Source organism: Hemicordylus capensis, chromosome 4 (genome assembly GCF_027244095.1).
Source record: "Hemicordylus capensis ecotype Gifberg chromosome 4, rHemCap1.1.pri, whole genome shotgun sequence".
Lineage (NCBI taxonomy): Eukaryota > Metazoa > Chordata > Lepidosauria > Squamata > Cordylidae > Hemicordylus > Hemicordylus capensis.
The window spans coordinates 83,116,589-83,131,553 of record NC_069660.1 but is presented as its reverse complement, the minus strand read 5'-3'; the positions used below and the strand labels follow the sequence as shown (position 1 = coordinate 83,131,553).

Here is a 14,965-nt window from a genome sequence, read left to right as displayed (position 1 = left end):
AAAGTGACCCCCTCTGAACCTGTTCAAACGACAGTTGCCAGAATAGATTTGGCACGCCTAGAATGGAGTGCCAAATAGTTCTGTAGACATCTCTATTTACCACAAGGTGGGGGAAATAAAGGGGAATTTCAGTTCCAGTCCCTGTGTATATACAACCTTCTAGAGAGAGTAGCATGACAGCTGCCTCTCCCTTTTCTCTCCTCTTGCTTACCTTGTGGCTGTGACTCATTCTTAAGTGTCTAAAGCATCTATTTCCTCTTTGGTGCAGGGTTAAGAGGATTAATTTTAGCCTATTTGGATCGCTCATTGATTTGGGTGGCGAGACTATGTAGCGTGCTTGCTCTTCCCAGGTGGCAGCAAGAGATTCATGTATGTGACTAAAATAAAAACAACTAATTAGGTAACACCACAAGTATAATTACACAACCTAGAGGAATTAGTTGCCACTTGAGGTATATACTACTGACACTGGTAATTCCATAATGTTTTCATCAGAGGAAGCAAGGAGAATTTACATAAAATATGAGACAAAGAAAAAAAGATTTATCACTAGCGATATTTAGTGGTGTCTATGATCCTCAAGAGACCTCATCAGATATGACTATATAGAACAGAAAAAGCAAAGAGGATCCAATGCAATACAAGGAACATTCTCCATTCAAATTTGACCTTAAAAAAATAACAGAAAACCCAAACACTGACAAAAGACATTTCAAATGAAATAATCATGAAGGTGTGTGCTGTGCAAGAGGCTCACAGGTTCTTCCACCCTTTCCTCCACAGGTGCCACTGGAGCCCTCTACAGTAAGATGTGCTGGGAGAAGAAAGTTTGTTTTACTTTTCAAAAGTATACAGATTACTTGGATCTCCAAGGCAAGTTGTTTAACCAAGTGATGTCTGCATAAGGTGAGGAAGAAAGCATTCTCCTAGTCCCTTGCTGAAGGACAGCTGCACCCTATTTGACCTCCAACATGCAGTGTGTGTCAGCCACGCCTCTGCAATAAGCAGACTCTTGAACGTGGCTGCACTTGCAGGCAGGTGCTCACTCACCACCAGACTTTCACAACTAAAGACAGCTTCCTGAAGCCGCAGGCACTTGCTACATAAGCTGCTCGTTTTGGTAATCGTTACTCAGACTATTGGTAAAAGTAGGTATGAGGTTATTTTTGAGAGAGGAAAATGCCCGGAAGCAGTTTATTTCCAAGGAAACCTTTGCCCTCACTTGGCTCCTTTACCAACATAAACCAGATGCTCAAGGTGAGCTCTCTGCAGATGAAATCATTCCTCTGAGGTAGGACATTATTTTGGAATCCAATCCACTAGATTGCATAAATCAGAGTTGTGCTCTCAAGGTTAGCCTAGTTATTTCAGAAGCTGAACCTGGCAGATTCTGTGGTTTTTGAAGCATCTTTCAGCTGCTTGCTTTTAAATACCATGGATTAGGTAATTCCATGTGCACCATACAGTGCATGTATCAAGCAACAGAGAACAGAATGAAACATGCAAGTAACACCAAAAACATGAATAAACACAAGAGCCTGTGGAATTGCTTTCCTCTTTAGACACTAATTAAAACCCTCTGTGGAATTTACTTGCTATCTATGTACAGTTTTCTGTTGGGATTCGGAGTGCTTCTGCTTGGACTAGCCAAGTCCTGGAAAATTATTCTTTCATCTAGTTTGAATGTATGAGTCACAGCTATCAGATTAATTAATCAATCTTATTTATATCAATACAAACATAAGAAAAGTCTTGCTGGATCAGGCCCAAGCTCTAACTAGTCTGGCATCTTGTTTTCCACAATGGGCCACCTGATGTCTCTGGGAAGCCCACAAGCAAGAGATGAAGGCATGCCCCCTCTCCTGTTGCTGCTGCCCTACAACTAATATTCAGAGGCATCCTACCTTTGAAGTTGGAGGCAACCTATAGCCATCAAGACTAGTAGCCATTGATAGACTTGTCCTCCATGAATTTGTCTAAGCCCTTTTTAAAGCCATCCAAGCTGGCTATCACCACATCCTGCCGCAGAGAATTCCATAGATTAATTATGCACTGGGTAAAAAAAGTACTTCTTTTTGTCTGTCCTAAATTTCCTGGCAATGGGTTTCATGGAATGACCCCTGGTTCTAGTGATGTGAAAGAGGGATAAAAACTTCTCTTTATCCACTCTCTCCTATAACCAGATGCTACCTGGTATCTCTTCATAGGCTGGTCTTCTCGCCCTATCATTGTTTATTTTTTATATGTCTTGAAAACCTATATTTGGGCATACATTACCACATTATTTTGGGATTAAGCTGGTACTCTTAACACCATTTTGTTATAATTAACAAAACATTGGGAGCTAGAGTAGTGTAGAGTTTAAGAGACTAAGCTGCAAAATAATGAAGCTATTCACACGAGCAGAAAACAGGGTAACCTCCTGCATACAGCCATAACCCTATTTCAAGCCTCACAGCAAACACATAAACATTTGGTGAAGCCTCGGCAGGGAACATGAGAGACTGACGATCAATATTACAGGGTTTCCTTCAAGGCAGGCAGCCACAGCTTGCAATGTTGGTCCTCCAGCCCCGCCCCGGGCAGCAGCAGCCCCCTGAGTGGCCAGGGGGGATCATGTGACCCAAGGAGACCACTCAGAGGGCCCCAAGCTGCAGTCCCACTTTGCAGCTCCCTGATTGGTAGCCTGCAATTAACCCTTTCCTGGCACCCCCAGCACTGGCAAAGACATTGAACTTTGTCCTGATGCCCCAAATGTCCTGCTCACAAGACAGAGATGGAAAGAGAAAAGAGAGCAGCTGCCACTGCCAGCCAGCCCCAAAGGAAGAGCCAACATGAAAACAAACACACACACACACACACACACACACACACACCAGGAGGGACATGGCAGATGCCCCCTGCCTGGTTCCAAATCACACTCCCACAACACTCCCGGTGAAGGCAGTTGCTGGATTCCTGAATAGCCCAGGCACAAGACACACTCCCCTCATCTTCCCGTCTGTTTGCTCAGTAGGCATGCAGGGCTGAGCCACCCTACCCATTAAAGCTGGGCAAATGGTCACCCAGGGCTGGTGGCAAGGGCAATGATGTGTGTCCCTCACCACTCCACTCTGGTTGCTCCCCTGGCCGCCGTAGGGCGGGCAGGCAACAGGGAGTGTGTACCTGCCTTCCTTGCAACTGGTGCCACCACCCCCTTCTCTTGCTGTAGCAGGCTTCAGTAGGAGCTGGCTCAGCTTGTGCTTGAATGCAGAGAGAAGCCGGTCCGAGTTCGAGTCAGACCAAGCCTGGCTTGAAACCCCAATTTACAAGCTGGCCTGTGGGGCTCAAGGGGGCATACCTGTGAAGGGTATACTTGGCAACTAGAATACTTGCAAAGAGCAGTGGTTCAGCCTCGCTGTGGCGAGGGCCCCCCCCCAGCAGTGGGAGCCCCCCCCCATCCTGGGCCTTTCAAGGCCCCCTGGAGGCCACAGGCCGGGAGTGGTCCAGGAGTAAGAGCACCTCTGGGAGGGCAGGTGATGGGGAACATCTGCACACTCACCCACTCACACACACCCATCTACTGGCCAGGAGGGAGCTAAGGGGGGGCATGAGGCAAGTGGGCGCACACCCAGGCCCCAAGCCCAGTGTCATCCCCATCCCTTTCCCCTCATGCAACTCTGCCTTACAGTCTGGGCAGGCTGCAATGGGATGTTGCTGAAGTGGGGAGCAGCAGCAGCTGGGTAGGGGGCCCGTGCCAGCTGCAATGGATCCGTGCTTTTGCCTCCTCAGTGCAGCCTGCCTTGGAGGTAAAGCAGCCGGCACTGTGCAACTGGCAAGGAAGGAGGGGCTGCCCCAGCAGCCCAATGGACAGAAGTGGCAGCGGGTGCTTCATAGCCGGAGCCAAGGGAGGTGAGGCTGTCCTAGCCAGCATCCTGTCACACTCTCCCGTAGTGTTGCCAAAACTTCATTGCCAGAATGAGGGACACAAGTTTGGGGCTGGGGCCGGGGGAGGGGGAGGGGGGGCAGGGAGCGGGCAAGTGAGCGAGGTTGAGCAAGCAGGCGAGTGACGGGGAAGGTGTGATCAGGCCAGCAGTGGGGAGGAGGTGTGTGGACGGGAGAATGTGCAGGCGAGTGAGCAAGCAGTTCCTCCACACTCACATCGTCCTCTCCCCTTGCCTCCCGACTCCATTGCCAGTGATTCTCTCTCTCTCTCCCCCCCCCCATCCTTCTGCACTCCACCCATTTATTTGAGGGACTTGGAATCCCCTTTCTTCCCAGGGATCTCGCACCGGGACTGCACCTCCTCCCTTGAGAAGCAGCAGCCTGATCTCTCCACAAATCTCACCCTGCCATGCCGTCCTGCAGCAGCACCCTGCAGTCATGCCTGTCCTCCAACCGAAGGCCACCAGGCCAGGCTTCACTGTCCAGCCACCCCACCTCCTCTCAGGCAAGGGTGGCGGCTGTGTTCCAAGAGGTTGCAGCCAAGGAGCAGGTGGCAGTGTCTCTGCACCTCACCCTGTGCAGTGGGAGAGGGGTGACTTGGGGCCCCAGCATCTTTCCTCAAAGGAGAAGCTCACGTGGATTACAGTGCTTCAGAGCGTGTGCAGAGAGCACTGCCCAAGGCTAAACATCTGCAAGGCTGCTGCCTTGAGCTCCTGTGCCTTTTTGTGCTAAAATGTCACCCACTGGCAAAGAACACTCTTTGCTGTGTGCACTGGCCCTGTTGCCTCTGGGAAGGGAGCACTGGTAGGTCCCCACCAATGGAAGCCCTTCTCCCCATGGAAGCTGCTCTCTCCCCTGATGCTGCCGCACTACTGCAGGCTTCTTCTTACCATATAGTGGGACAAGCATGCACTCCCTCCCCCCACCCGCTGGCGCCAGGAAGAGGAGAGCAGCAGCCCCATCACCTGTGCAGTTTCCACCTGGAAAGGGCAAGGGGGCTGTTGCCCTTGCCTTGGAGGGTAGAGGGTATCAACTCTGGGACAGCAGTGGGATGAAGGAACCGGCGAGTAGCTCCATGGTCTGCACAGGTGATGGGGCTGCTGCTCTCTCATAAGGATGGCACAGGGAAGGAATATGTTCCTATTTTCCCTTGAGCTCATTTGCAAGGTGCCTGCCACTTGGAGTGAATGCTGCTCAGTGCTTTTGCTGGGCAGGCTTTCCCCAAGCATTCTGCTTGCTTTGCAGGGCACTCTGGTATCCAGGCTCTATGGTAGCTCTGTGAAGAGGAGGAGGAGGGCCTTGAGCAGCATCCTCGAGCACTGGGAGGGGGTAGGCAACCTCCTCTGCTTGCTAAACCTGGGATTAGAGGTGGGGCTGGGAACTGGGTGACCCTGGTTTGACAGAGCCCTGTTTGAGGGCTTGCTGAGGTTTCACACGGGAGTGCTAACCCCGCCTTCAGACCTCAAGCCCTGTTTTTGCTGGTCGTGAGAATAGCTTCAATGCCTTCCCAGCAGGCCTGTAGCCAGCCTTGGGTGTGTTTTTTTTTGGGGGGGGGGGCGACTGCAGGAGTCAGGGGAGGCCGGTTATAAAATGTTCTGTGAAAAGAGTCAGTGAGGCTGGGGAGGAAAGAGAATGTTTTGGTGTGGCAGGTACACACTATGTCACCAGCTGGCTACAGGCCTGCTTCCCAGGTTAGAATCTCACATCTTCCATGCAATCATTAGGTGGCCTCAAGCAAGCCACTCCCTAAAGCAGGGGTAGGCAGCTTTGACTCTCCAGCTGTTGTTGGAGAGAGCATTGTCAACCCCAGGCAAAATAAAATGTGGGTGATTGGGGATGATGGGAGTTGTAGGCAGCAACCGCTGGAGAGCCAAATGCGGTCTACCCCTGCCCTAAGGATTATATCAGGATAGCTGGTCTTGTGGTAGCAAGCTGACATGTCCCCTTAGCTAAGCAGGGTCCACCCTGGTTGCATAAGAATGGGAGACTAGAAGTGTGAGCACTTTAAGATATTCCCCTCAGGGGATGGAGCCACCACTCTGGGAAGAGCAGAAGGTTCCAAGTTCCCTCCCTGGCTTCTCCAAGATAGGGCTGAGAGAGATTCCTGCCTGCAACCTTGGAGAAGCCGCTGCCAGTCTGTGAAGACAATACTGAGCTAAATAGACCAATGGTCTAACTCAGTATATGGCAACTACCTACGTTTCTAAGTACATGTGAAGTGCTTTGCGCAATCAAAAAGTGCTACACAAATGCTAAGTATTATCACAGATGCAACAGACAAACTCCACAAATGGATGTGCAAGACTCATAAGCACAGCACTGGGAAGCAAATCCTGCCTTCAAGCAAATAATCCTGAAAAAAATAGAAATCCCACTCCACAGAGTCACCCAACTTACCACTTTTTCCTTGTAAACAATATACTTCAGCCACTTGAAATCCTGCCACTTGAATCCTGCCAGCACAAACAAGGAATCTTTTTCATACTGCTCTGGTTTCTGGATGGCCCCTTCCGGGTATGTTATGCGCATGGTTGTCTTACCACCAACATCCTTTTCAAAGCCTTTCACTGGAGCAGAGTTCAGCCTGCGGGAAGACCAGACAAGTTGGTCTATGAGTTGCATTTATACCAGAATTCAATTTGGAATGGCAGCAAATATACAGGTCAAAAACTTTAAAAGAAACAGGCACCACTCAGACATGAGGAAATGGTGAGAAGCCTCCACCATTGGCTAGAGCTCAGGATCACAATGAAAGATTGCATCCTCCATGCCTCTCAGGGGAGAGATGCTGCAGGGAGCCTGCTTCCTCACTGCCTGCCAGAAAAGAATTCTGCTGCAACTGCCAGTTTCCTGGGGGTGGCAGAAGCAAAAGAAAGCAGCTTCTGGCCTCTATCACCAGCCAGAGGGCTAAAGGTGTTAAGCTGTGCATGTGTCTTGTTAGTTTCTTGTCTGTAAGTCACCTTGAGGACCATTCAGTCAAAATAAACTAATAAAAGCTGGAAAGCTCATAACTGTTCTAAGTAAAACGGAACTGGCTGCATCTGCTCAGAAAGTGGATGATTTAACTGCTGGACTTACTGTAAATAGTCATCCACTGCGTGTAAAGTGACAGACAAATTGGATTTGACCAAACAACAAAGATTCCGAGTTCACACTATTTCTTGAGTCTACCGCTTGGGTCCGAATCAACATTACAGCAGGTGATTGGCCTTTGCCAAAAACAGTAGCAACATCCCTCTCTCTCTCTTTCTTCCTTTCTCCTGTAATGGCTAGCAATACCCTGCTCCTGGATAAATAGACATCTTTTTCAAAGTGGTAATTCACTTTATATTTAGGAGGGGGAGAGCAACTGTCCCTATTCAGCTCCTGTACAGCCTCCCTCCAGTGGCTGTTGCTGGTGTCTATCTTGTGTCTCGTTAGACTGTGAGCCCTTTGGGGACAGGGAACCATCTTCTTGTTCTTTTTCTATGTAAACTGCTTTGAGAACCTGTAGCTGAAAGGCATTAATAAAATCATCATCATCATCAGAAGCAGCAGCCACCGCTGTACTCTGGGTTTCCTCACCATACAAGTGATGGCTTTCTTATATTTAGCAGAGGAAGAGCAGCCACCCCTATTAATCCCAGTATAATGTCCTTCCAATGGCTGTTGCTGGCCTTCCCTTGTGTTTCTTTGTATACTGCAAGTCCTTTCGAGACAGGAAATCACTTTCTCATTCCTTTTAATTTATAAACCATTTGAGAACTTTTGCTGTTGTTGTTGAACAGCCATATATAAAAGCAACAGAGCAGCAGCAACATAAATTGCAGCTGGGGAGGACGGCAGCTGTAGGCCCAACAACAGCTGGAAAGTTTCAGATTGGCCACTCCCCACCCCATGCCACTGGAAGTTTCCTAGCAGATTTACACATCACAAATGGCAGGTGTGTTTTAATTGGATGATGATGATGATGATGATGATGAAGATAAAAACAACTATTTGTTAGCCACCCCATAACAAATTGTTCTCTGGGCGGCTCACAACACAACATTAAAACATCCAATAAAAACACATAACACATATCAAATCACAACACACACACGCGCCACACCCAATACCAAACAATTTTAAAACTTGTTTTTTTTAATCAATTCTAAACTGCCTGAGTGAACAGAAACCCAGCATCTAAAAGAACAAAGTGACAACACCAGGTGAGCCTAGCTGAGGAGGGTATTCCATAGATGAGGTGCCACCACTGAAAAGGCCCTCTCCCTAGAATCCACCTGCCTCATCTCGTTTGGGACAGGCATTTGGAGCAGGGCCTCCAAAGAAGATCTTAAGGCCTGAGTCAGGACATATGGCGCAAGGCACGCTCTCCGGTAACTTGGTCCAAAACATTACGCTCCAAAATAGTTCTGAGTATCTGAGTATGACCTGGCATGCCAGGTCAGGAACAAGGAGCAACTACAGTACTTTCGTCAATAGGGATTCCTTTCAAGGACCCTTGCCAGCAATTATACTTGGTGAGTGAGGTGGTGGGGGGGGGAAGAGAGAAGAGCATTCTCAGAAGGACCAATAATGCAGCTGCTATCCTCAAGGGGAAAAGTAGATGTAGCTCCTCCTACTTAAAAGTGTTAAATGTAAAAATATTTCCAGAGCTAGCAAGCGTGTAAGCAATGTCAGGGTAGAGTTTCCAGGAATGATTACCTGCTTCTGCTTCTAACACTCAGTAGATACCTTTATAGCTCCAATGTATTACCCAGCCTGGAAATAAGTGACCTTTTAATTTCAGGCAAGTGAAAAGTCAAACAAACCTCAATATAGTGTTAGGTTACTGTTTTTATGTTTGAAGAGGATTTATATTAAGATCTCCTCTAGCTCTTATGCTCTTTCATGTTTGGGACTTAAAAGAAGCTGCAACATGCAAGTCAATTGGTAGATCAAGTCAGATGGACAACCCTTTCTAAATGCCACTCCCTTTCCATGTGGTTCCAACAAGCAGATGGTTATATTTTTCAGTTGACCATCACCTTCTAATTCACATATCCATGTATGAATGTATTTAATATTTCAAGCTGCCACTGTCTTTCTTCTCCCTACAACTACCTGTCCCCATGTGAAAAAGTAGCTTCAGATATGAAAAACAAGTTCACACTGGTAACAAAAATGGTATTACTGTACATTCTGATGCTCACCCCAGCAGACAACTATTTCTAGACTCTACCAAAAAAACCATTTTGAAACTAACTTGGAAAACAGTCTCTTTTAGTTGATGCCTTCACAAAGCCTCAAAGCTTTGCCTTCTACTGCACTGTAAGCTGTCCAAAATCCCAGCAGAAGATACACAGTAAACAAATTTAAACAGAAGCTGCAAGAGGCCTCATGCTACCCCTATAATAATTCTACTTTGAGCTCAGAGCAAAGCAGGGAGGACAGAGGCCAGTACTTCTCAAAACCCTCTTCTCATTATACGCTGGGTGTATCTTTACAACAGCAGTTCCCAAAGATTAACAAGCAAAGTGCCAATCAAGAATGTCTATCTACCCTCCCCATTAGGATTTGGTCTGTTATTGGTGACTTTGGGCAAAATAAAATAATATTGTTCAATAATAATGGCAACAGCACATTTGAATAGCACTTTTTAGTGTTCAAAGCTCCTCACGTGAATTATCCTGATTTAATCCATACAACAACTCTGTAAAATAAGTACCCTAATCCCCACATTGCAGCTGGGCAGTTGAAAAGGTAGGCCACCTAGTGAGTTCATGGCAGAGGCAAGATTCAGACTAGGGAAGTCCTTATTCATAGCTCAACTCTTTAGTTATTATACTACACCAGTTCTCTTAGTAACATGATCATTGTACCACTGAGAGGGTTTCAATGAAAACAAAACACTGGTTTGTGGATCACAGGAAGGCATTCCTAACACTGAAGAAGAAGTAAAACCTTCAGGGACTCAAAATATATTTTACCTTTCTGACCCATTGAAGAGTTAACCAAGCTGCCTTCTTAAACAAAAAAACCAGAAGATAAAAGAAAAAACATACAGACAAAATAGCAGATAAAATTGAGCAGTAAAACCCCAACCTAAACTGCTGGAAAAGTAAAAAGACAAATGTTGATGACTTGCTTAAAACTCAGCAGCAAATGGCTAGGCAGGGATCACAGAGGAGAGTAGGGATGTGCACGGAACTGGCAGGGGCCAGTTTGACGCCGGCGGGGGGGGGGGATAACTTTAAGGGCGGGGGGTGGGGGTCACTTACACACACACCCCTGCCGGGTTTCCCCCACTGGCGCTCGGTTTCCTAAAAGTCCGTCAGGGCGGCAGCGTACCTCCCTGCCGCCCTGTTGCCCCCTTTACCGGAAGTAACCAGAAGTACTCAACGCACCTGTGCACATTGGGCATGCGCGCAGGTGCGTCAAGTACTTCCAGGTACTTCTAGTAAAGGGGGCAACAGGGCGGCAGGGAGGTACGCTGCCACCCCGATGGACTTTTAGGAAACTGAGTGTCGGTGGGAGAAACGTATGTGTGTGGGGGTGGGGGTGGGGGTGGGGGTAAGTGCACCCTCCGCTTCCTGAAAGGCAGACATCCCCACCCCTCGGTGTTGAACCTGGCAGTGTTCAAACCTGTTCGGAAGCCTGTGAAAGGGCCTCCGAACAGGTTCGTGCACATCTCTAGATAAGAGAGCTCCAAGCCCAGGTGCTGTTCTTGAAGAGGACGTATCCTGCTTTCCTTCCAAACCAATTTCCAAAGCAGATTTATGAACACAGTAGGCAAGCACAATCATGGGAAGAAGGCAGTCTTTTAAATACTCCAGTCTCAATGAAGTTGACTTGCCTAGCAAGCATGAGGTTGCTGGTTCAGATCCCTGCTGGTGCTTCCCAAACTATGGGAAACACCTATATCGGGCATCAGTGATATATGAAGATTCTGAAAGGCATCATCTCACACTGCATGGGAGGAGGCAATGGTAAACCTCTCCTGTAGTCTACCAAAAAGAAAACCACAGGGCTCTGTGGTCACCAGGAGTCGACACCGACTCAATGGCACACTTTACCTTTAATGACATTTATAGGTGATAACCAGCACCTTCACGTGTGCCTGAAAAGACTCTTGTAACCAATGCAGACCATACAGTATTGGAGGAATGTGCGCCCAAATAACTTTGATGACCACAACTAGTTGGAATTTCTGAACAGTCTTAAACTGGCTTTCATAAAAATGAATATCTTCCTCCTTTACTATTTATAATAATGACAAAGTGACTGCTCATTTATTTATTTATTTTTATTTAAACATTTTATAACCTGCCGCTCTAGTACAATACTGCTTGGGGCAGCTCACAACAGCAAAACAATAAAAGTAAATATAAAAATCATCACAATAAAACAAATAAAACACAATGTAGAATAAAAGCAATTAAAAACAAACCCAATTAAAATTAAAAACCCAAAACACATTAAAAAGCCTCTCTAAACAAGTCAGTTTTAAGATCTTAAAAAAAACCACAAATCTATGTTGATCTATATAAAAAAGAATGGATCACTTCCTTCCTCCTCCTACCCAGAAAACTCACCGGATAACAATGTCATAGTCATCAATCTTCAATCCCAATGATTTGTTTGCTAGAATTCCACCATTTCCCACAATAATACATCGCCGGCAACTGAGACTGGAAAGGAAACAGCAAAAAGCAGATGGTTAAACAGCAACATTCACTAGTATAAAGCTGCTTCTGGTCAAGATCTGAGCAACCTGCATCCATGCAGGCACCGCAAGAATAATCAGGACACATATAATAGTGTATTTTGGAGAGTTTATTTGTGCAAAATAAAGTCGTACTTCCCGATTACCTAAAGATACTGAATTTTGCACAAACTATCATGACACTGACATTGTTGGATGAAAAGTTTGATGTGTGTGTGTGTGTGTGTGTGTGTGTGTGTGTGTGTGTGTGTGTGTGTGTAGAAGAAATTCTGAACATAATAATATCTTAACTGTTATTCTCAACCATTTTTTACACTGATTACTCAGATCGATAATTGAAAAAAGACATCATGCCCAAGAGAAGCATGAGCGTAAGAAAGATCATTCTCAGAGTCAAATTTACTATGTATGGTAATTATTCAATAAATTATGTTTGAAGTTGAAATCCTACAACTTTAAAACTGTTCTTTCAATTCCCTTTTCCAAGCACATTAATAAAAAAACTAGCCGACTCCGCACAGAGCATCTGTGCGGTGCTTTGGGGCCGGCAGTTTTCCCCTTCCTCTTCCTTCTGCCGCAATCTCTCCTCTCTTCCCCTTCCCTCCAGCCCCATGCTCCCCTCCCCTTCCTCCCCCCCCCACAGAGCCTCACCGGTCAGGCGGCCAAGGGCCCCACCGCTGCCACTTTTTTCTCCCCCACCCTCCCGCCATCACTTTTCTTTCCTGCCCGCCACTGCCTTTCTCTCCCGCCCACCGCCATCACTGCCGCTTTTCTCACCGGCCCACCTGCCGCTGCTGCTTTTCTCTCCCCCCCCCCCGCTGCCCACCCGCCGGCCTCTCCTCCTCACTCCGCCGGTCTCTCACTGGAACTCTCACAGCGTGTCGCGAGAGTTCTGCCGCCAAATCCTGGACACGCATGCCGGCTAAGAGAATTAGTTATATAGATTATATTACTTATATTAAATTACTTGACCTTCCCTATCTATCAGTATAGCCAAGGGTGCAGCATCCATTGTGCGAACGTCTAAGGCAGCGATGTTCAAATCACCTGGGCTGCCATGCCCCAGGAGCCATGCCTGGTGCTCCAGTCACACACCTGCATCGGATGTCAGATGCAAGGGGTGTGGCTACATTAGCAAATGGGAAGTAAAGTTTTGGAAGTAAAATTCGGCCAGCACCGCATTTGCAGCCTGGCCAGAATGGGAGTCCAGAGCTGGCTGAAACTTCTAAAAAACAGAGCCGCACTGGACTCCCAGCCTGGCCAGAAAGACCTCTCCCTGCCAGGCCAGATTGCAAATGCGGCGCTGGCAAAAAAATCTTACTTCCAAATGGGACATGTGGCCCTGTTTGTTAACAGGGCCATGCCTCCTACATCTGATGTCAGATGCAGGGGGCATGGCTGAGGTGGCAGGGGCCACTGGAGACAGGCTGGACAGGGGTCTCTGGCGTCCTTGTTACACCACTGAGTGTAGCTCACACAAAATGACTTTGTCCAGTCAACAACAGGCCTCACCTCTTACTACTACCCTATAACAGTCTGATACTTTATAGCACAGCAATAGAAGCAGCCAAGTGAGCAACTGCTCTCATAATCTCTTTGGTTTATTAGCTCAAAATGAAAATCTTACATTTCAACAACAGCCAAAAAGTTGCCTCATTATGAAATGAAATGACAACTGAAGGGGAGAAGTTCCCACTTTCCCATTAAACAGTGAAACTGGGGGCAAATAATGCTTCTTTTGCCCAGGAGATTAGTAATTGCTTAACCAAATGCTAACTTAACCATGCACAACAAGATATGATTATAAGGCAGTCTTCCCAAACATGCAGGGACAGAACCCATTTCCATGCTTGAGATAAATATCCATAATCCTTGTGGGGGAAATGACAGTATTAAGGGGTCAATAGGCTGAAAGAGCAAGAAATAGTTATTGAAAAACTGGCCTACTGTACTTTAGCAAAAGAGACAGACACAGCTGCCTGGCATTTTTCAAGAACTCATACTTCTCCGGAGCAGGCATCCCACCCACCCCCCAAACAGAGGCATGAGGGTCATGAGAGGCAAGCATTTAGCATATCCTGAGAAAATTATGCAGCTATAAATGCTATAAATGCAATAAAGTAGACTGTTGGTTTAAAATTGTTTTTTAAAAATTCCAGTGAGGTGGACATGTGAGATTTCTGCCCCCCCTTTAATTTACTATTCCTCTTGACATTAGACCTAAATCCCTCCTCTTGCATTTAAGCCCATATCCTTTTTGTTCTCTACTCAATGACCTCGAAGATACACTTGTTTTCAGACTGTATCACATACATTGCTATTTTACTTGAAATATATTAATATTCCATGCCCTCTCCTCCTTTAACCCAAATTCGAGATACTTCTGCATTGCCTCATTAGCATTAGCCTTCCGGTAGCTCAAGAGAGGCTGCTTTCACTGGCTTCTTTTTGTATCTTTCCCCAAGAACACAGGAAGAACAACTGTAAAAGTCTAATGAGAATGTTAAGACTGAAGGCTGAACAGAGATGTTATCACAGGGATGCAAGAATATGCAGATCACCAGAATGGACTTCAGCAGAAAACAGGAACATCAATCTATTTTAATACATGAGTAGCCAAGAAAATAACTATCATTTTATAGAACCAATCACTATAAAATGCTTTTCTAGGAACAAATACCACATGGATTTGTCAAGTGGAGCTGGGTAGGGGAGACCCTGTCTAGGGTCATAATTTTCTCTAGCTGATTCCTCATGGAGTTAATTCCAATGCAAGAGTGCAACCAACTAACTCACTGACTGACTGATTGGAGGCCAGTTGAAATGTCAAGTTGTACAAAAGCTGTCTATATATTGTATGATCCATTCCTGTATTTTTACCCCATATCTCACTTCCTCCCACTCACTGCTGCATTTAAACTTTCACAAAAAGATGTAGGAAAGAATAATCTCTGCATACATTTTTGGAAAGTCACAAATATCAAGTGATACTTAGCAACATTCAGTGGCCCCAGCAATAATGAGAAAAGAGAGAGTGGCAGCACTTGGGGATATTGTGAATAGGAAGATGTATGGAAAACTGTGCAAGGTACACCTCAAGGGAGCATTACAGCTGGGATAGAGAACACAACAATAAGCTGCCTGCAAAGAGGCAATAGCTGCAAAAACCTGTCATATCAGAAATAAGACAGACGCTTGGAAATACTCCTGGGGAGATGAGAAGATGCTGGCTGAATGTTTGGTTCAAGAGCAAGGAAAATGCTTCCTACTTCAACTGGAGACTGTTATGCAGTCAAATCTTTTTTCTGACAGTGATTTACAATCTTGATCTAATGCATCCTCACAACCAGTCTG

General features: G+C 46.3%; 1 protein-coding gene across 12 annotated transcripts in view; it reads right to left on the bottom strand.

Moving 5' to 3' along the window:
• Window positions 1-14,965, bottom strand: part of ST3GAL3 (ST3 beta-galactoside alpha-2,3-sialyltransferase 3) — a 341,725-nt gene that overhangs the window by 106,843 nt on the left and 219,917 nt on the right. For all 12 annotated transcript variants that reach the window (XM_053249782.1, XM_053249779.1, XM_053249790.1 and 9 more), the window contains 2 exons: window positions 11,481-11,576; window positions 6,322-6,508 (listed from right to left, as the gene is read on the bottom strand). In XM_053249782.1, the coding sequence (XP_053105757.1) occupies window positions 6,322-6,508; window positions 11,481-11,576 (283 nt within the window). The remainder of the gene's footprint in view (window positions 1-6,321; window positions 6,509-11,480; window positions 11,577-14,965) is intronic.